The sequence below is a fragment of the Tachypleus tridentatus genome, chromosome 13, assembly GCF_004210375.1.
Source record: "Tachypleus tridentatus isolate NWPU-2018 chromosome 13, ASM421037v1, whole genome shotgun sequence".
NCBI lineage: Eukaryota > Metazoa > Arthropoda > Merostomata > Xiphosura > Limulidae > Tachypleus > Tachypleus tridentatus.
In genome coordinates, this window is record NC_134837.1 from 114,706,424 (window position 1) to 114,729,139 (window position 22,716).

Sequence of the window (22,716 nt, forward strand, 5' to 3'; positions counted from 1 at the left end):
TATAGTCATAAATCTAAAAACAATTCTATTTTGTATCACATGCACATGTCAATAGACACATTAAAAAGGCAGGACTTGAAATCAATTGGTTTGGCCATTAGCTAATGTTTGCAATTGCTTTAACTCTCTCACTATTAGCTCAGACCCAGAGACAAACCTCGTAATAATTTTGTGCTCGTTATAATTTCATACCATAACTTTTAATATAGTACAAGTATCTTCACAAACTTTTGCACATTATCAATAAACACTGAATGGCTTTTGTATATAAGACATGATATATTTAAATACAAGTTTTAAAATATTTTAAGAAACGAATTGGTAATGCATTTTGACTTTTGAATGTTGACTATCCATCAGAAAACTGTCAGAGATCTGTCTTGGCTTTTTTCCAGTAAACCAGTATTCAGTAAAATAGTCACATTGTGGTTGTGATATAATACACACATACATATATGATTAATATTTACAAAGAAGGTATGAAATTTAATTTTTTAAGAGATAAAACAGTAAATAGAGAAATACAAAGAACACTTTGCTACTACTTACAGTTATAAAGAAGTTTGTACTTCTTTGCCATACTTTGTTTGCTTAAAGCTTCCTGAATTTTACACAATGTAAAGCAATTTTTTTTAGGTTTTATTTTGCATTTTTTAAATAACCAAATATTATAAATTACTCCATCAATATCACATAGTTCCACTGTAATGTATCAAGCTTAATAACCAGATTGTATTTGGGTCTAAAAAGTATGTTTTAAACATTTTCACTTACCCCTTTTGAGACTGGAAACAAATGAAATAACCTAGGAATCTTCCCACTTTTAAATTAAGAGGTTGAAAAATCCATGTGGGAGACATTTTGAGCTTTTGATAGGTTATGAATACATGATAGAGTGAAGTAAGTGTAAACTAGTAATTCCAAAAACAAAAATGGTGCACGGGACCACCGCACAAACTGCATATCTTAGAAAATGTCACGAGTTAGTTGTTACAATTTTATTGAAGAGTTGGGTTTTCTGATTTATGTTTTGTTAATAATTAAATTTCCTAATATGAAATAAAATACTGAGACTTCTGGAATTTACTGTTTTTAATGGCTATTTTAACTCGATGAATCCCACTGAAATATGGGGGAAAAACAAAACAAAACAAACTACTGTAACAGGCTTATGAACTAATTATCACACTGCAGTTTTCTCATACATGTTGGTTGTTTACAGCCATTTTTAAATATTTTTAATAGCTCTGACCGTTTTACAATTTGTATAAATACACTTAATTATCCCTTAATCAACAATTAGCTAAGAAAACAAAAACAATCTATTGAGTCACTGTGTTAATGTTAGATCCCACTCATACTTTGCCAGCTACACTACTTTCAAGAGCACTGACAACATAAAATACAGTTCCTTAACAATTTGTTTACCTTTCTGAAGAAATACCTCCAACTGATCCAGACAGTTGTCTTTCAACTCTTTTTCTGGCTTGTCCTTTTTTATTAGAGCCATTACATACTTTGCCAAAGCAACAGGGTCAGCTTCACAACTATAAGAGTCAAAACATTAATTACTGCATGTACATAGTTTTATCAACTTTATATTTTTCTCAAAATATTCTTACGTACTGTTTCACACGGCAATACTCCAGTGAATGTTATAAATCACCAATGAGAGAATAATGTGATTATTAAGATAAATTAATATATTTGTAATGTAATGCTTAAGATTCAGTTACTCCCATGTTTGTTATCCATACCTACTGACAACAAATGACCATTTGGTTCTTCAAGAACCTCCTCTTCCCTATCCACCGAATAGTAAGGAAAAAATTTCAACTCACACTACATTTTCTGGGATATAAGATGTTTCTCTCTTAAACCTATGTAGAGTATAAAACACTGTTACTGTTAATGAAAACACTTTCTAGAAGTCAATTTCACTGTTGGAAAAATAAAATTATCTTAACTGGGGTCTAGCACATCTTTTCCCAATCTTCAGCTTATGCCCTTTCAACCTATTGTTTTAAGATTACAAAGAAATGAGAGGACTTTATCCTATTGATCCCAAAGATAATCTTATAAGCTCCAATAAAATCATCTCTTATCCTTCATGTTAGAGATTTCAAGCTATCATTTAAATCTTAGAATAACTGGTCTAAACTTTCACATCCTGCCCACTCTCCTATCAAGAATAAGAAAGGCTACAATATTTGATCTGCGACCTGCTCACTGCCCCATCAAGAATAGGAAAGGCTACAATATTTGATTTACGATCCCATTTAAAACTTTCGTAAGAACTTTCTCTGCTCCTGGTGCCCTTTTTTTTTTCCCCTTAATCTGTCTCATCACCACCAAGTCAGTTACAGTATTTCCCACAGAATTTATAAATAGGAGATAACAATAACAACTTCCATTTTATAACATAAGCAAACTGACCAATTAAAAATTCAGCCATCTCATAGTCTTCAACTGAAGGTCTTGCTTTTCTTTAAGAGCTTACCATTGATATACTTAAAATCTTGTCAGTTTCAACATTACCAGCCACGTGTTTTTCAAAAGCTCTTCCTAATTTCTTTCCTAAATCTAATCTCCCTGTAGTTCTGTGAATGTGATTTATCAATTTAAACCTAAGTTCATTCTTCTATTTAACTCTGTTTTTTTTCTTTCTCTTTTAGTAAGCCAGTCAGGTTTGCTCTTCCTTGTTATTCTTTCCTATATTTAAGGAACATGCTTCTCTTGTAGTAAATGTAATTTATTTTAGACGTTTTCCCAAACCTGTCCCACATCACCTTTTTAACTCATTTTTCCCAAGTTACTACTGATAAACCTTGATTTGTAACTCAAAAGTGGCTCTGTGAAAATTAAAAACAAAAATTCTATTATTTTTAACTCAACATGTATCAAAACATCAAACCTAATTACTCAACAAGCTGTTCTTCACTTTAACTACATCCTTATCAGTGGTTAATAATAAATCTAAAGTTGCATTTCCTTGTATTGGCTCTCTAACCATTTCATACAGAGAACTACCCACAATCTTCTCTCTTTCAATATCAGAATTTACTCCATACAAAACCAATCAATATCTCTAAATCAGTTACCAATAATTAATGTACCGATGGTTTTACTGGTGAGAATCTTTATATAAAACTTCTCACTCATAAGCACATAAGATAATAGAATAAATTACTTATAAAGCACCTGTATAACTTCAGGAAGAACCATAATCTATAACAATTGCAAGTTCTGGTTTTAAACTTCACGAGTCTAAACACAAAGTACCTTCCTCTTGACAATCTGGTGAATAGTTTAACATGCCTACTACAAAACAACTCAAATATTCTATGCTTTATTTTGCTACCCTACTACTGGATAGAATACTGTGAAACTCAACAAACATTCTACAAATTATGTAATCTCTGCATGTTACACTTGTCTGAATTAGTTATGGAACATTAGAAATTATTTTTTGATTATTTTTCAAAAAAACAAACTAAAAATGATTCTTTGTTCCAAATTTCATATATCACTTTTATGTCTTTCTACATTCTTGTAAAAACTAAATTTTATCTTTGATTTGATTCTAAAAATACCTATGTACTTTCCTTGTTTACTATCACTACAGTAGAATACAGGCAGCCTTTTTACTATACAGAAACAATAAGCAAGACAACTTTATTTTTAAATTATCAGGTTTCATTTAATACACAACACCTTTAAAAACAGTTTTATATTCTTTTCTAATTTCCTTTTCTTGTTCAAACAGCAGCCTTGTCACCAAAACAAAATGTGATGAGCCAACTATACACCAATCTGATTAAACCTATCCCATCTTGTTCCAAGAAAAACTTTCCAATCATATTGTAATCTCACAATATAATTTAAATTGTGGCAGTTGTTAAAACATCTTTCCTTCTAGTAATGTAACATCAAGCTAAGATTCTTTCCCATCATAATATGCGATTATTCACTCAATATGAAAAGAATTTTGTTACATCTTTAATCACTAGCCTATGACTTAACAAATATGAAATAAAGGAACTTATTGATCAAGGACAATGTCTCACCTCCATGATCACTGACTCTCACTTTAAACAAACTTTTGGTGTTGCATTCCTATTCATAAACACAGTATTTTGCAAAAAATTGGCATTGCTTTGATAAACCATAAGATGCATACTTTGTGAAACATTATAGGACTTGAATGTGGTAATCAAATAAAGTTGGCCACCAGAATTTTCTCTAATTTTTAAAAATGTTCAAGTTTCTGAACAATGTTTCAATTGTGGACAATTGCTCCAAGTCTTTCTTTACATGAATTGTCATATTTTTTTTGTGTTCAGACAAAATTATTTTTATAAGTATGTCTTTTGTATTTTCCAATAATTTTTCTGAAAACTTTTAATCTCTTGTATTCTACCACAAAATTTGTTTGACAATTGCTTTATTGACATAGAACCATTTCTTTCTAATTAGGTGCCAATTTTATGCAACAAAAGGACAAATATTTTGGAACAATGTGCAATTTCTCCTCTTGAAAAATACAGGGTGTTCAGAAAGTCAGCATGCACTTATATATTTATCAACAGACATGTTTCAATATAGAATACAGGAGGTAAATATGAATGACAATTATAAACAATGTTGAAAATGACCCTCAAAATGACATTGGCATCAATACAGACTTGGATCCTTCTTATTTTGTTTCTAAATGCCACTATCAGTTGCTGGCTTGAAATAGACTGAATGAATGCTGTTATAAAACTACACAGTGACTTTCCAAACACCCTGTACAAGCTATAACCACCAAATTACCTGCATAATTAAATTCTCATTTTGAAATTGCAAACAAGCAAATTTTCAAGATGTCTTTAAAAAAGTAATAAAAACGTAAAGTACATAAAAAATATTCCAAAGCCTGGTAAGACATATTTGTATCATGGAGCTCACAAAACACCACAAAAATCAAGGTTAAGAAACAGCAATTTGTTAAAATAAAAAACAAAAACTTTACTGGAGGTTCAAAGTTGCAAACTGTTGTTCTGTTCAAATCATATTTCATTCAATGGATATACGAGTTTTGTGCTATACTCAGAAAAAAACAGAAAGTTCACAGAATATTTTCCTTCAAGATATGCTGCAATTAAATCTAAGAGATTTATGCAAATGAAGTTGTTTTACTGGAACAAATTTTAATTCTCAAGTATTTCAAAAAAAGTGGAAAAATAAGTTTTATTTCCTATAATTTTAATTTAGTACAGGTTTGCTCTACTACAATGAGTACATCCAGCTTGACAACAAACAGTTAATTACTATGATTAGTAAGTGTAAGTATCTAACCAATCCTTTTATGTCCATCACTGAGTGAGTATATTAACAGTTATTCCACTGTTGTTTGAAAAATTATGGACAGTATAATGAAACCTTCAACCACACACATAAAAATAAATTTGTTTAAAATCAGACAAATCTACCTTTTTTTATTTCCTATAATTTTAATTTAGTACAGGTTTGCTCTACTACAATGTACCCAATCTAAGCTACGAATTCAGAAAAAAATTAAAAATAAATTTGTTTAAAATCAGACAAATCTTCAAAATATTGTGAAAACAGCTAAACAATACAGTAATACCAACAAACAAAAACAGTTTACAATGTCCCTTACACTGGGGAAATCTACACTGGAAAAGCATAAATAACAGTCAGTTTGTAAAAAAACAAGTTAAAGCAACAAGAAAAATCCCACATCGCTCTCTGAATAAAGGTAAATAGCCGACAAATAAAGGGACCAAGAAATGTACATTATTTGGAACCACATTCTATATAAACTTAACAAAAAAGGATTCAATAAAATTAAAATTATTCAGCTGAAGAACTGTGTGAGATTCTCACTGCTGTCTTTTCACATAAAATACAGACAAAATTCTATGAAATACTTTGCATGGAGCACAAAATACCATCTTGAAACTTAGAAAAACTGCAGAAATCTGATGTCAACTGGGACATGTGGCCTATATTGTTTACAATATAGAAGTGTTTCAGAAGTACGTTTTACTGAACATTTTACAAACATGTTCCTGAAAAACATAAAAGGGAATGCCAGACCTAATGGGCTTATTACAGACACAGAAGAAAACACCAGATACGGTGTGAGTTTAAGATGTTTAAATGATAAACGGGTTGCATGAACTTCAAGATAGGGACTTAATAAACGTAGATAGATAAAAAGGGTAATGAATAAATAATAGTAAGGTTGTTGTTGAAAACTAAGATGGCTGAGCTTTGAAATGTTTTATTTTCATATATGTATGGTTACTAACAATATTCTTGACCATACGGATACTATGGAATTATCAGAACAAATCATCATCCAGGTATTGAGCACCTGTGTCAAGTGGACAGACCAATATTTTCAATGAAGCTAAAGCTTAAATATACAAGTCTGCTTTTTTTTTTTTTTAAATAAACAGTGAGTATGTGTCTGAAGGATGAAAAGTTATAAATGTTATTCACATTATAAATAAAGAGTTGTCCTGGATAGAACAGGCTTCTGTTGAAATAACCTTGGAAGTCTAAAAATAGAAGCTGTGAAATATGACATCATTAATGAAACTCAACATGTATTCATTAAAGAGAAGCCTTATGTTACTATACTGTTATCTTTCTTTTGTCACTGATGATGGTACATGTGAATTTAAAGTAAAATTGTGTACTTGATGTATTCAGATTTTCAAGTTTTTAATAACAATCACACAGAAGATTACTGAAGAAATCGTACTGGTAAACAATGTAGAAATACCAGTTACTTGGGCTGCCAGGGGCTTGGATAGGTCAAATCAAGGTTTTTTTTTTAATTAACAGAGCCCCAACAAACTGGACACTTACTACAAATGGAGTGCCATAAGGGTCACTGCTCAGACCTCTGCTTTTTCTTACAGATACAATAAAGGAGTAATTAGTAAAACTTATTGATAAAATTAAATTCTTGCAAATTTCTACTTGTACTAAACATAATAAAGTTAAGAGAAAACTTAAATGGATAAGAAAGAAAACTATATAATAAATATTTAATGTAATAGCCAATGTAGAGCTTTATTATATGGTTTTGTCATCATCAGGTATAAAAACTTTATCTAAAGGCACATACATATCTTATACAGACTTAAGGGTAATTATTGCTTATTATGTTACCAATCACACTGGTATTATACAATCCCACACAACTTTTATTTTGTAATAACTGTAGGTTAAGGTCTAGTAGGATGAATTTGGGGAGGGGTTTGTTACCTTACAGTCATATAATAGGTTATTTATTATTTCCTTTTGAGAATAAAAAAGATGATGTGATCTTGATGAAGCAAACAGATCATTCACAGAATTGCAGATGAAGATCTCCAGGTTCTTTAAGCTACATTCTCAGGATAAAATACAAGTTTAAGATACTGAAAACAGTTCTTTTGTACATGGAAAATAGAATTATGAAATAAGTGGAATAGAATTTTACAGAAAACTAAAAATGTGCAATATTCTAAAAAATAAAGTTTATTTGTAAATTTTACTCTTTTCAAAGGTGGTGTTTTCAACAACATTCTTGACGTTTCTTTAATTCTTAACTAGTTAAAATAACTAAAAATGTACACACTATTGAATTCTGCAGTCAAACATTAGTGCATTTACACTGCAACTTATGTATTTAATAATTAGTATAAAACAATTAATAATTAATCATACCTGTAAAGTCACCTTCTGAACCATGTGAGCATCTCATTGGAACAATGTAAATAAACTTACTTTATCTGTTAACCTGATACACTGTATGAAATTTGTGACAAGATAAAATATAATCCTAACAACTTCAACTTAAAACCCATGTGCATATATTTACATTATATTGTTAAATGAACTGAAAACTGCTAAAACACATTAAAAATCACCTATTAACCTACATATTTTATAGTTAAAGGTAAGTAGGTTTTGTATTCAACTAGCTTTGTGATTAACAAATACACACCTATTATGATATAAATTAAACTTGTCAAGGTAACACATCATCTGCTTATGATTCCAATTCAATTTTTTTCACATGCTGTTGGTTGCAATTAGGCAAATGTATAGCAGTTTTTGAATGATGTAAAATGGACCTTATGACTTATTGTATGGCTTTGTTTCTTTAAATTAAATGACTAAAAAGTATTTATTAAACTACAAAGCTTTATTTGTGTGTTTTTAAATACATAATGTTTTTAGATAAAAAAAAAACCCAGACCATTGTAGAAAATGAACAAAGCTGCCATATGCTGTATAACTATTATTGGTCAGTCAAGCACACTAACCAATGCCTTCAGTGATGTCGAGAAACCCACTTGTTGAGAAATTTATATGCAAAAATGGCTCGTTTGGGTTGAGAAAATATTTTACATAGAAGGTCAAAACGTTGTTCGCTCTTCTATGCAAAATATTTTCTCAACCCAAACGAGCCGTTTTTGCATATAAATTAACCAATGCCTTGTTTTTGGTGCTAACATTCACTCAATTGTCTCCACAAAATTGCAAAGGAATATATGGCATTTATAGCTAAATTTACAAGTGTAATTCCACTGAATTTATTTCACCTTTGTTGTTTGGTGTACAAATATTTAATATGTTGTTTATGGGAGATTTATATATTGTGATTTTATATTCAGACACTTCTGTAGCTAGGAACTATAACTCTCTGGAACCCCCTTTCTGAAAGGAAAAATGGTCCCTTTTTTGTCCATATTTTATGTTAATAGTAATCTTTTACTAGACAGTTTCAGTTGTCATAAGAACATAAATTACTATTACAACCATTGCTGTTACTGTCAATAATGGGCAAGAACAGAGAAAAAGTATCCTGAAATTTTGGTCAAAACTTCGAATCCTACACACAAGGATGGGCACGTCTTATTTCACTACAAATTGAAATTATCTTTAACCGGCTAATAAAATGAATTTTATTTATTTCACGCTTACTGTATATTCCAATTTATAATTTTAAATACACTTGCGTTCAAGTTTTAAACTTGTGCAGTGCAGTTCAAAATTTTTCATAAATCGCGAGCATCACATTAACAGATTACCAACTTATGCTAATAAGACTGAATAATTTGTAAAAGAACAAATAAAATCTTTCTAAATACGTTAGGCCTAATATTTAACAATGTCTGCGGTAAGCCTAACTTTGTAGTTTCGCACTGAAAAAAAATGGGGCAATTCCTTACAGAGGTTCCAGATGCGTTGTTAGCCATCCTTTTAGAGCATCGGGATTTTCAATTAACATCTTCTAACGAATAATGAAATGTTCTAAATTATATAACTTTAAGAATATTGTTGTTTATTTGTTATATTAATCAATTTTAAATTTAATTAGATGACTGCTTTTGAGTATCTCCACTAACACACTGCCCACGTTAAGCTTTTACATTAAGTTAATGCTCTACGAACGCTCGTTTCGACCTCTAACTAGGTCTTCCTTCAAAGTGGCGCTGCAGCCTGTTTATTTATTTGTACCGCAAATTTTAACATTTATAGATCAGTAATATCAGGTGCCCGTAATAGTCGTGAAATAATAAATATTAATAAATCGTTTATTTCATTTTAGTTCTACCATATGAAGAATACTACTATTAAGTCTTCGTCGTATCCATATCTAAAAATGAACTATATAGTAAAGGATTTAATCCTGACGCATTAGAAAGTTTTGAACGGTAAAAAACATTGTCAGCGATGTGTTTTGTATTGTTTGGTAAAAAATGTTGACATGAACAATATGCATTACAGTCGTTTGGTGACATATGACGAAACCTTGTTTCAAATTTTGGGGGAATCAGTTTTGTTTAAGAGTAAAATATATATAGTACAATAAGTGAAGTTTCGGGAGTCTTAATGTCTTTTCACTGTGTTCAGTATCAGAGAGATAACTTGATTAGTATAACCCTTTCGGACAACATTGAACCTATTAGCCTATTTCGCCTGTTTCATCCTTTAAAATATCCACTCTTAAAACCAGCCCTAATCATTCATATATTTATCAAGCTTTTCTTAAACTTATTTAAAATTCCTGCCTCTACAACATCCGAAGGCAACCCATAACAAAGGCCAGCCACCATGTTAGAAAAATAAAACTGTCTTAGCTAAAGATGACTCCCACCCTACATCATTGTTTATTTGTGTGCCCTAGTACTATTATTCTCACTGTTAAATATGAAAAAATGATGTATCAGCAATATCAATTCCATTTACAATATTAAACATCTCAGTCAGATTCCCCTAACTCTGTTCTTTTTTTCAAGAGAAAACAATTTGGGAGATTTTAGCCTCTCCATTCCAGGCACCATTCTAATAACCCTTTTCTGAACCCTTTCCGACAATTAGTTATATTTTCTAAGGTGAGGAGACCAAAATTAATACAAACCATGTTCCAAACATGGCCTAATCAGTGACCTACACAATTAAATTGTAATATCTTTAAACTTATATTCTATACTTTTATAGATACAATCTAAACTCCTACTTGCCGTACCACTAGTAACATCACACTGCTTCGGTGGCTTTAGAGACTGATTGACTATTATACTAAGATCCCTTTCTTTCATGACATTGTTAAGGCTATTTCCATCCAAATTTTACTTATAATTCAAATTATGATTAATTTACAAATGCATTATATTGCATGTTATATATATTTAAGCTCCTTTGCGATTTATTTGCTAAACTCAATAAATAATCTAAATAGTTTTATGAATCATCAGCATTCTCTTCACGATCAGCAACACCCAATACCTTAATATCATCAGAAAATGTAAGTAACTGATGTAGTTAAAAAAGAACAAATGTCCTTAGACTGAGCCCTGAGGTATTCCACTTGTGACATTAATCCAGTTTGACTGAACTTCATTTGTTAAAACACTCTACTTTTTTCCATCCAGCCACTCTGTTATCCAGTTTGATAACTTATCTCCTACACCTATATACATATTTTTACAAGCATTTTTATGTGATACCTTGTTAAATACTTTCTGAAAATCTAGAGACGCAAAATCTACATCCTTATTCTCATCCGCATAAGCAGTAACCTTTGTCAAGGAACGTCAAAAGATATAAGACAAGATTTCCCTTAATGAAACTATGTTGGCTGCCCGATAAAATTCTCAACTTTGTTAAATAACTTTGCAAAGCATATTTTAATATACTTTTCAAAACTTTTTCCATACCTGATGTAAGACTAATAGAACTATAATTATTGCGACAATTATTATCGCCTTCTTGGAAAAAAATGGAATTAGATTAATGAATTTTTATTCTTCTTGTACCTGCCCACTATTCAGAAACTGACGAAAATAGTAGTAAGTGGCTGATATATCCAATCTTTAACCTCCTTCAAAACTTTTGAGGAAATATTATCCGGTTCAGATCTTTATCATTTTGTAAACTTTCTAATTTTTGTTCCTTTCTTAGCCAGCTTAAAATCAATGCAGTTATTTTGTTAAGATCTCATTTCTGTTTATCATGTTAAAAACGTGGAATACTGCTTCAATCTTCATAAGTAAAAACCAAAGAAAAACAAAATTTAATAACCCAGCCGTCTCATAATCATTAGTTTCTAGCTTTGTTTTATCATTCCTCAAGTATCCTATCCCATTATAACATTTTGTTTACCCTTAATTAATTTTTTACCGATATTTTTATCATTTTCAGCCAATCTATTTTTATACACACTTTTTGATATGATAATTTCCTGTTTCACCCACTTTGTTGATCTCTTAAGTCTCCTGTCATACAAGTCAATTTAAATTTGTTTTTGCTCTAGAGAGCTGGCTCGGCATAGCCGGGTGGTTAGGGTTTCCGACTCGTAATCCGAGGGTCGTCGGTTCTAATCCCCATCACAGAAAACATGCTCGCATTTTCAGCCATGAGGGCGTTATAATGTGACGATTAATCCTACTATTCATTGGTAAAGGAGTAGCTCATGAGTTGGCGGGGCCTTCCCTCTAGTCTTGCACTGAGAGATTAGAGGCGACTAGTGCAGATTGCTCTCGTGTAGCTTTGCGCGAAACTCCAAACAAACGAACAAGCTATAGAGAGTGTGTCATTGCGAAATAATACGTTATCAAGTAGTTTCATTAAAATTATAAATCTAGAAATTTCGTGTAGTGAGTAGAAAATTGTAATGATATAAATGTCAATTAGTGATTTATTTAATCAGTACAGCATTCAGTCAGTGAATGAAAAAAATCAGTTCAGTTCTATTAAGTGATTTATTCAGTTATGTGATTCATTTAGAAAATTAAACAAGTAAATTTGCTTATGAGATAGGCGTACTATTATTACTATCAGAATTTGGGTTCAAATGCCATTTGAAAAGATGGGCCTATAAATTACATCAGCCTGTAGTAAAAGTTAAAAAAAAAGTATTTGTTGTAATTTAGTGGAATGAACTATGCATTATTTATGGCCCGGCATGGACAGGTGGTTCATAAGCCAATTTAAATTTAATGACTCTTTTGTTCCTGTTTATTTCTTACGAGTTTTCAAAGCGTGGCACTTTGTTGCTGATAGCAATCCGCAAGTCTGCCTGCGCACCCAAGCGATTTCTAGATTTTGTCTTGATTGACAAAAGGGCACTAAATCCAAACTCGCATAAGCATGTCGTCGCGAATTGGATGAGCACATTTAGTGCTTTTTCACAAAGTCTTGGAAATGTGTCTATTGCCGAATACCAATATTGTTCCAAAGTTTTGCTTTCAAACTGCATTTCAAGAACTCGATTTGTGCGCAGTTCAATAAGATCTTCTTTCAGTTTTTCATCATCCAACATATTATCCAAATTGAAGGAGTATGGATTCATAATCCATTCTTCAGAAGTTTCCAGTTCTCCTCCAAAATATCCATCAAATGACTTTGACAGTATTTCCAAATGATTCACAATTTCTTCACACACACACATAGAATTAGGGACTCATCCTCATCTACCATTTCTTCAAGTGATAGAAAATTTGAAAAATTCCCTCTTTTAACTCGTAAATATGTAACTTTTCTTTGAAAGCATTTAACGTTTTGCAGCATTTCAATATATTTATGTTTTCCCCTTGAAGATATACACTTAGGTCATTCATACGAATGAAAATATCACTCAAATAGGCTAACATTTGGTTGATATCTCTGTGATTCTATTTCTCCGGGCAGATCATAGTCACGTTCCTTTAGAAAAGTTTTGACTTATTTTCGCAGTTCAAAGAAACGCATTAAAGCTCTCCCACATGACAGCCAGCGGACTTCTGTGTGGAAAAGCAAAACTGAATGCTCACTTTCAAAATCTTCACAAAGCGACTTAAAGAGGCAGTGGTTCAGAGCGCAACCCCTAATCCAGTTGATTGTCTTCACAGAAGTGTCAAGGACCTTTTTCAACTTTGGAGGCAATGTTTTTGATGCCAAAGCATGTCGATGAAGAAAACTGTGAGTACCTTGCAAGTGCAGAATCTTTTGTTTCATTAGTGCAAAAATCCTGATTTATTTCCTAGCATAGCAGGGGCACTGTCGGTACACACAGAACCAATAATCTGGATATCTAAATCATATTTTGCAAAGAAGTCTTTCACACACTGGAAGACATCTTTTCCTTTTGTGGTTGCTTTCAGATATTCATAGAACAGGAAATCTTCCATTATGGCACCATTATGGACATACCTCACTAGTGCGATGAGTTGACTGCAATTTGCAACATCAGTTGTTTCGTCCAATTGGAGAGAGATTTTTAAGGAACTCGCTCTGATATCTGCGATAACTTGGTCCAAAATGTCCGAACTCAAATCACCAATTCGGTTTTGAATAACAGTATTTGATAACGGCACTAATTTAAGCTTGTTTGAGACTTCTTTTCCCAGAACAATTGTTGCCATTTCTAATGCACACGGTTTTATCATCTCTTCTGTAATTGTTTGGGGCTTCTTTGATTTGGCTACTTTATACGCCACGTGGTATGAAGCCATCAGCAGTGGTTTGTCAGCAGATATAAAACCTAATTTTGGAAGGGTTGCTCGAGAATCAAAGCGAGCCCTTCTACCTTTCAACGATTCAACATCATGGCCTGCAACAGCTGCTTCACCATGCCGGTTGTTGAAGTGTTTCTGCAGTTTAGATGGCTTCAAATTTGCGTTTGAAAGGACAGCATCACAAAGCATGCAGTGGTGTTTTTGCAGATCCTCAGTTATTCCGATCCAAATGAAACCAAACTTCACATAATCATCATTCCATTTCCTTTGCTTAGACATGATGAAGTTTTTTTGCACGAACACAGAATCAACAATGCACTGACTACCATAGCATTACGTATGAGTTTATATACTCTGCGAAACTTTCCAGAACATTCTCGAATATACGTCACATGACGGCATCGATTAATTCTGGGTGTTTCACAAGTCACGATCACGTGAATACATAACATAAATAAATAATAGACACTTTAAGACGGCGTTCACGAACGTAATCTAATTAGCTGTGTCAAGTATTTAGGTTACGTTTACCTTTCGTGTGTTGTTTGTTTACAGTTGTACATAAAGATTTCGGTCTGCACCGGTGACGGTAGAAACGATAGTTTATCGTAACAAGGTAAAAAGCTACGTCTGTAACAAGAAAAATAAGAAATAAAAATCGAACGTAGTTTTTGAATATATAGGATAGTACCCTTAATATAAACAAACAAACAAAAAATACTGAAATGTTATCTCGCATCCCTGGCTGGGAACCACTGATCTAAAGGTAATTTGTCGCCCAAAAGTTAAATGAATCACTTATTGCGCTTGATTTAAAGTGAAAAAGAAAGAAAGAAGTTAAAATGATGAAAACAAAGGCATTATGCTGCTCTACAAAATGGAGCTATCAGTAATAGAAATTAAATTGAGCAGTAACAACGAACATATTACTGTCGATATCCTGCAAAGAAATAAAACAAAAGTAACTGTAGTAGGAATTTACTGCTCACCTAATAAACAAATAGATATAGCATTACTCAGCAACATCTTTTCCCACAACCAAAACTCCATAGTTATGGGTGACTTAAATAGTAAAAATGTTTCCTTTGGATGCCGGAGCTCAAACTACAATGGTAGAAGTCTATTACAATTCATAGATGATAACATTATAGTCTTATTAAATGATACCACCCCGACACATACAACGTATGTCACTAACTCCAGTGACATACTAGACCTGTGCATGTGTACATATAATCTGAGCCAAAAAACAATAAAATTTCAAGTGGGAAAAGATGTTGACAGTGATCACCTTCTAATATATTGTCTTCAATCTCGCCCCCCATAAAAATATAACACTTAGAAAAGAAAAAAATTAATTACAGAAAAGCAAATTGGCAAAATTATAAACAGGAATTAGATAACCTATTACCTAATAAAGTTATAAAAGAAGTTAAAACCCATATTGAAATCGATAACTACTGTCAAACAATTACGGAGTGTCTTCAGAAAGCAGCCAAATTAACAATACCAAAACAACACCATAAAACAACAAACAACACATGGAAACCCACCATAGAAATAATCAATCTAATCAAAAAACGAAGACAATTAAGAAGACAGTACATGATAACAAGAGACAGAGAAACCAAAACGCAAATAAACAACATTAGAAATCACATCAGAACACAAATAAAACAACAAAAACAAAAAAAATGGGACAATTACTGCTCAACTAAATGATAAAACTGACCCGAAAAATTCTGGTCACATCTTAAAAGACTCACCTATGAGAATACAGACACAAAGAAATATCCTTCACTTGAACATAATAATACTATAGCACACACAAATAAAGAAATAGCCGAAGCTTTCAAAGATCAATTTTAATATACTTTTAAAACTCGCACTGATCCAGATATGGATACATATTTCTACAATAAAGTCACTAATCACATATTAAACAATACACATCAATTTGAACCAATTTTTCCAATAAACATAACTGATACAAATACAAGTTCCGACATAGATTATGCAAGCACATTAATAAAAAATGAAATATCCCTTCAAGAACTACTCGAAGCAATAAAAAACACAAAACACAAAGCACCAGGTGAAGATGAAATACAAACTTTCCTTCTAAAAAAGGGCACTCCGAAATTGTTTGACCACCTACATTCACTTTTAACCTATCTCTATCCTCAGAATACATCCCAGTTTCTTGGAAGCTTACAAATATATTAATGTTCCATAAGGAAGGAAAGCCAGCAAATAAACCTAATAGCTACCGACCAATCAGCCAGACCAGCTGTGTAGGCACAATTCTTGAAAGAATAATCAGTAATAGACTCTCCACATTCTTGGAGATAACATCACAATTACCAAAAGAACAAAATGGATTCAGGAAATTTAGACAAATGACAGACCACCTAATCAGATTAACCGAAACCATGATAGATAACTTGAATAAAAAAGAATGTACTGTCGCTTGCTTCCTTGATATCGAGAAAGCATTCGACACTGTATGGCACGATGGTCTAAGGTTCCGAATGAATGAAATGGAACTACCGCGAGGAATTATTCGCTGGTTATTTAACGTTTTGGAAAATAGAAAGTGTAGAGAAAATGTTGAAGGAACATTTTCTGAATACTTTACTCCTGAAGCTGGTGTCCCTCAGGGAGGGGTGGTTAGCCCTATACTCTTCATCATGTATGTAAACAATATGCCACTGAGGGATCCGAATCATGGATTCTCTTCACAGATCGCAGATGATGTGGCAGTCTGGAAAAGTGCCGCAACACCCACGATAGAAACCACTAACATACAACCGCAACTAAATAGAATAAGTGAATACTGTCAAAAATATAGAATAAAAATAAACACAGCAAAAACACAACTTGTAGTCTTTACGAAATTGACAAAACCGAAAAAACAACAGCCAGAATTATACATGAATGGCACACTACTCCAGATTGCCCCATCGGCAAAATTTTTAGGTCTGACCTATGATTCAAAACTAACTTGGATCAATCATGTGAACGAAATTAAAAATAAAGTCTGGCGAAGAACTAACTATGCTAGGAGTCTAACTGGTAAAAACAGTGGAGCATCTACAGATAACATACTAAAAATCTATAAAACATATATTAGACCTGTAATAGATTATGCAGCTCCAGCATGTATAACTGTAAGCAATAAAATAATTAAAACCAAACTACAAACAATCCAAAACACACTCCTCACAACTGCATACAGAGTTTCAAGAACTATATCATCTCAGTTCATTCACAAATACTCGAACATACCAACCATACCAGATTGACTCCTACATAGTACAATAATGTACTTTAATAAGGCTTTGTTTGTTTTGGAATTTCGCACAAAGCTACTCTGTGCTAGCCGTCACCAATTTAGCAGTGTAAGACTAGAGGGAAGGCAGCTAGTCATCACCACCCACCGCCAACTCTTGGGCTACTCTTTTACCAACGAATAGTGGGATTGACCGTCACATTATAACGCCCTCACGGCTGGGAGGGCGAGCATGTTTGGCGCAACTCGGGCGCGAACCCGCGACCCTCAGATTACGAAGCGCACGCCTTAACGCGCTAGGCCATGCCAGGCCCCAGTACGGGAAGGAGGAAAAGGTCATAGAGAACCTGACCCTCCAGGGTATGAACTTTTCTTACTCAAACACCGACAGACATTCAAGTTACAATGCTTCTTTATATTAACTAGAGTATATGGATTTATGGTCACTACCCTAATTGGTTTAAGACGATTACCATCAGTTTACTTTGGGAAATGTGGTTAACGATAGAACATTATTTCCTTTTTTGTCTTGTAATTTGTGCAATATGTAGTTGGTCCATTAATAATTTTGTAGTGTGTGTTCTCTTTAGGCTAAGGCATGGTTTGTTTTGTCATTGATTTAATTGAAAGACGTGGTAGGAATCGTAATTTTTATGTGTATGAATTTTAGATTTGTTTCTTTTTATGAACAATTGTAGACGAAATTGATATAAATGTTTTGTTGCACAGCAAAGACGTTTCAAACTGAAAAAATATGACTACTAAAATCAAGCATGAGAAGGGAGATCTAAGACAGTGTTTATCTTGCAAACTTATTATTTGTGTGAAAGATGTCCAGTTACATAGTTCTTGCTGTTCGAAAACGTGTGATATACAGGAAAACAAAAGTTTTAATGTATCGCAAAGCTTAGTGGTTTCAGATAAAGAGAATTCAAGTTTCTATGGCTTTATTAAAAATGCTACTTTGTATGCTGTTGTGAAGGAGTTACCAAAGAAAGGTTTGTGTTATTGTTAATTTCTAATCTTTACAACTTGTAGTATAACCTACAAGTAGAAGCCAGAACTTAGGATTGTTGTAGTTTACTGTCACTTGAAGGTTTGAGGTTTTAAAAATCACGTTTTTACTCCTACAATATAATGCTAATACCTTTTATTTTGCAAAAAAATAAGTGATTTCTATGTATATAGTTTATTTTATAATAACCTAAATAGATCCTCTTTTTCCACCTTCTGGCCCATTAACTAGGAATGTTAATGTATATAAAGATATTACTGCCTAAGAATTTAATAAAATCATTAATGTAAATAATAAGTTATAGTTAGTGGCCTATATACATTCCAAAACCAACCCTAGAGTGGAAGTTATAAACTAGTCACATTCTTCTCACTGGAAAATAACAGTTTTTGCCAGTTCTTGTTTTTATCTCATGTAAACATTCAGTTTACCAACTAATCTTGTGGGTGACGCCTTTGGAAATTCGAAGGCTTTTAGAAAGTCAAGATATGTATAAGCAAGATGGTTTTATACAAAAAGAAATGCCATGTTGAAAAGTACTAAGACATACATGGCACGGTATGATTTGTTTTTCATGATAATACCCTACTACTACTGGAGGCCAGTACTTTACAGGAGTTAATGAGAGAAATCAAATATTTCATGAGAAATAAAAGATGCATTTTAGTATTTGCTCTTCTCGAGGATGGGTAAACAAAACGATCTTGAAAAATCAAAATAGCTTCTTCTTGTTGGTATGTTCGTCATGTGACTGATGAGAAGTATTTTAGTATAGTAGGGGTGGAAGGGTTCAAATATGTTAATTTGTTTTTTTCTTTAGAAGGGAAGGTTTAGTGATCTTATCTAAGTTCATAAAATTATTTCAGATATTGGTAAGACAAAGGTTGTAGATATTCTTATGTTATAACCCTGAAGATGGCAGAAAAAATACAGAAAGGGGAGCTCCAGCTCAGGATATTTTATTTCTCTAACATCATCATTCATTAGCAGTAGTGGCCCGGTATGGACAGGTAGGTTAAGGCATTCAACTCGTAATCTGAGTGTTGCGGATTCAAATCCTCTTCACACCAAACACACTCGCCTTTTCAGCCATGAGGGCATTATAATGTGATGATCAATTCCACTATTTATTGGTAAAAGAGTTGGTGGTGGGTGGTGATGACTGGCTGCCTTCCCTCTAGTCTTATACTGCTAAATTAGGGATGGCTAATTTTTTTCATGAGAATTATGTAAAGAGTAGTTTTGCACTTAAAAGACAAACACATTTCTACAAATCATGAATCTAATTTAACTGCAAAAATAATGATAGCAGAAAAAACAGAATATATTTAACCAATACTTACTGTAACAAGATGCGTGAGGATTTATTAATATTTAAACAAATTATTAATTAAAGAAGAATTTATTAATATTTAAAAAATCATTAATTAAATAATAAATTAATATTTAATCAAAACTATTTTTCCATCTTACTCAGGTTCTAATCCCACTTGTTGATAGATGAGGTAGGTGACAGGTAGTTTCCATTTGCGTTACGCAGGCTCTGCCATATAAAGAGTAGAGGGCCTTTTATAAGAGAAATCTTAGATAATGCTGCAAAATGTTGATATTCCTGGCTTGTACAGGTTTTACTGTATTATGCTTGCTGGGTGTAGCAAGTAGAGAAAACTACCTCAGAAGCTTGTACATGTGATCGGTATTGAATTAGAATAGATCTTTTTAAAATGTGAGATTTACCTCAGAGGGGATTTCAGAACTACTTTTTTCTTCAACAAAATTATAAATAAAAAGAAATTTCCTCTAATATTTAATAAGTAATTTAATTTACCTAAGAATCTTGTTATTATTCAACTGTAAACCATTACTGAAGAAGTTATTAAACACTTTGACCATAGTCTGGTACTTCATAATATGATTCACATTAAAATGTTTATAGGATCAGTAATATCTAAGTTACTTTTATGTAGTAGCCATGAAGCTACTCAATTGAAATTCTTTATTACACACAACACATCCTTATCAAATACTGCTCTTAGAGGGCTGTATTAGTAGTATTTAAATTAAAGTGACTGAATTAAGTGTTTGTATGTATACGTTTGTCCACACTTGTCATAGGTTATACGTATATATATCAGTCACTTTAATATTACAAAACATGTCTTTCAAATCTCCGATTTCTTTCAAATCATGTTGGGACAGAATATTGTTTTAAGAAAATTATCTTAACCCTCTATAAATGTAGTTTGATCACTTAGAACTTTGCAGTATTTCCACATTGTAAATTATATTGAAAACATAGCACACTCAACCTGAGTTAAGAAGAACGTATCTATACAGTGATTAATAACATAATATATGCAAGTATTTGTCTTACATTTTCAAGTAAATCTGAGAGTTTTCCCATTCATTTATTTAAAAACTAAATTCTGTCATTTCAGTAATTATTTGTTGTTTAATTCATATGTTACTTATGCATGCAGTTTGTTTTGTTTTTCCAGAAAGACCTAAACATTTGCCAGCACTTATAGCTAATAATATCATCATTTGCCATCCTGCTGCAATGAAACTGTGTGAGATGTGTATAGGAGACAGAGTATTGGTAACAAACTACAATACCTCTAGTCAGCAGCTACATCATGCTTGGCCATCTTATTCACTTCCTCCTACTTCTGTTTCATTTGGAAAAGATGCTTGTGAAAGATATCAGTATGGACAAATAGTTGAAGTTCATACCTACAAGAGTAACTTGTTGAAAGCAGCTTCTGTTACCCTTCTTCCAGTCAGTAAAGGTTATGAAGTATCTCATAATGACAATTTCTTGAGGGCATTTCTGCTTCAGATCTGTAAGTAAGAAACTATTATTTAGATCTTGATATAACTGAAACCAATATCACATTTATTCAGCATTCATCTGTAATACATATATATATATATATATATATATATATGTGCAGAGTATTTAAAAAAAATATCAAAAAATCATGTTAATGTGTTTTGGTTTATGGCATGAATATTTTATAGTTATAATAAAATTAATCAGAGGTTGGGTTTGCTCTTTTTAATGCAGTCCTTCCTCATGATTTTGTTTATTCATTTAACTTCATTTAGATATAAATTATTTAATTTCACTAAAATATATGCATAACCATAAAATATTCAAGCCACAAACCAAAATGCATTAACATAAAGTTAAAAAAATAAATATTTAATTGTGCTCCACATGTTTTTGAAAAAAGGAATCCTAATGTACAAGCTACAATGTGGGATTATAAAATGTATCTTAGGTTTTGGAGGTGACTGTGGAAGTGGGACTAACATTGCTATGGGGATACACTGTCTATCAATCTTAACCTCAAATTTGCTAGTCTCACATAAGAAAATTAGAAATTAGGAGAGCAAGATGTGGGTGCTCAAGCCTACAATGTTCCACATCTATATCACTCTTCACTGCCTGCAGACAGTTGTGGGAAGGTGACTGCTCTCCCAAATTAAAATAAGAAATAGATAAAAATAAGGAAATAAGATACTACCATTTGGGGGTAAGTAAGATGAAACTTACTTTCAAAGTTAGCATTTCTGCCCCATATATGGCAGGAGCATTAACACGACATTATCAGTATACTAAGTTTACTGTGACTGTCGTTCTTTTATATGTGGCTCAAGATGTATATTGCATAAAGTAGTGCCATGTTTTTTAAATGACCCTATTTGTAACTAAAAATAATTATTAGTAATTTTTAGTAAAATTTCTTTGATTTTGTTTTCTTTGTATTTATTTAATACATTTTTGTATTTATTACAGAATAATTTCATAATTTTGTCTAAACTTTCTTTATTAAATCCATTAACTATTGATTTTCAAATCAGTATGTCAACATTATTAATAACATATTGTAATTGATTACAAATTTTACAAAATCCAAATATTAAATAATTTATAACTAAATATGTTTGTGTGTGTATAAGTTATCAGTAGATAAATGAATCAGCTTATTTGCTTTCCTGTATACAGATGTAACTTAGAGTTACTCATCTTCATCCATATCTAGAATGGGAAGTGCATTCACTTCTATTTATTAGACTTTTATTCTTTATTTTCTTCATGGTTCCCCAAAGCCCAGGAGGATTAGCTCCTGTCCTTAAAACACTTTTAACTATACCTTATTTCAAGATGGAGAATTTCTGTTACTACATGTTCACCTGTGGAAAGAATGGATACCTTCCATTAGTACACGTTTATCCATGGAATAGATGGATAACTTCCATCTGTACACTTTTATCCATGGAAAGCCTGTACATAGTGAGGGTACCTCCTAGAGAAGGTTCTGTGGGATCTGAACGTCTACCCATGTGTCTGCTGTGCAAGGTGACAGGTGAAGGTGAGGAGATTATCCTGG

At 32.2% G+C, this 22,716-nt stretch overlaps 2 protein-coding genes across 3 annotated transcripts in view; one reads left to right on the forward strand and one right to left on the reverse strand.

Moving 5' to 3' along the window:
- The window catches only part of LOC143239715 (RNA-binding protein 26-like), an 80,193-nt gene extending 70,685 nt beyond the window's left edge, over nt 1-9,508 (reverse strand). For both annotated transcript variants that reach the window (XM_076481127.1, XM_076481126.1), the window contains exons 1-2: nt 9,243-9,508; nt 1,429-1,547 (exon numbers count right to left, since the gene is read on the reverse strand). In XM_076481127.1, coding sequence (XP_076337242.1) covers nt 1,429-1,547; nt 9,243-9,301 — 178 coding nt within the window. In that variant the 5' untranslated portion in view covers nt 9,302-9,508. The remainder of the gene's footprint in view (nt 1-1,428; nt 1,548-9,242) is intronic.
- Nucleotides 9,509-17,657: 8,149 nt separating this feature from the next.
- Nucleotides 17,658-22,716, forward strand: part of LOC143240445 (ATPase family gene 2 protein homolog A-like) — a 46,741-nt gene continuing 41,682 nt past the window's right edge. Inside the window, 2 exon segments of the mRNA XM_076482880.1 lie at nt 17,658-18,302; nt 20,818-21,162. Of these exon segments, the coding sequence (XP_076338995.1) occupies nt 18,059-18,302; nt 20,818-21,162 (589 nt within the window). The 5' untranslated portion in view covers nt 17,658-18,058.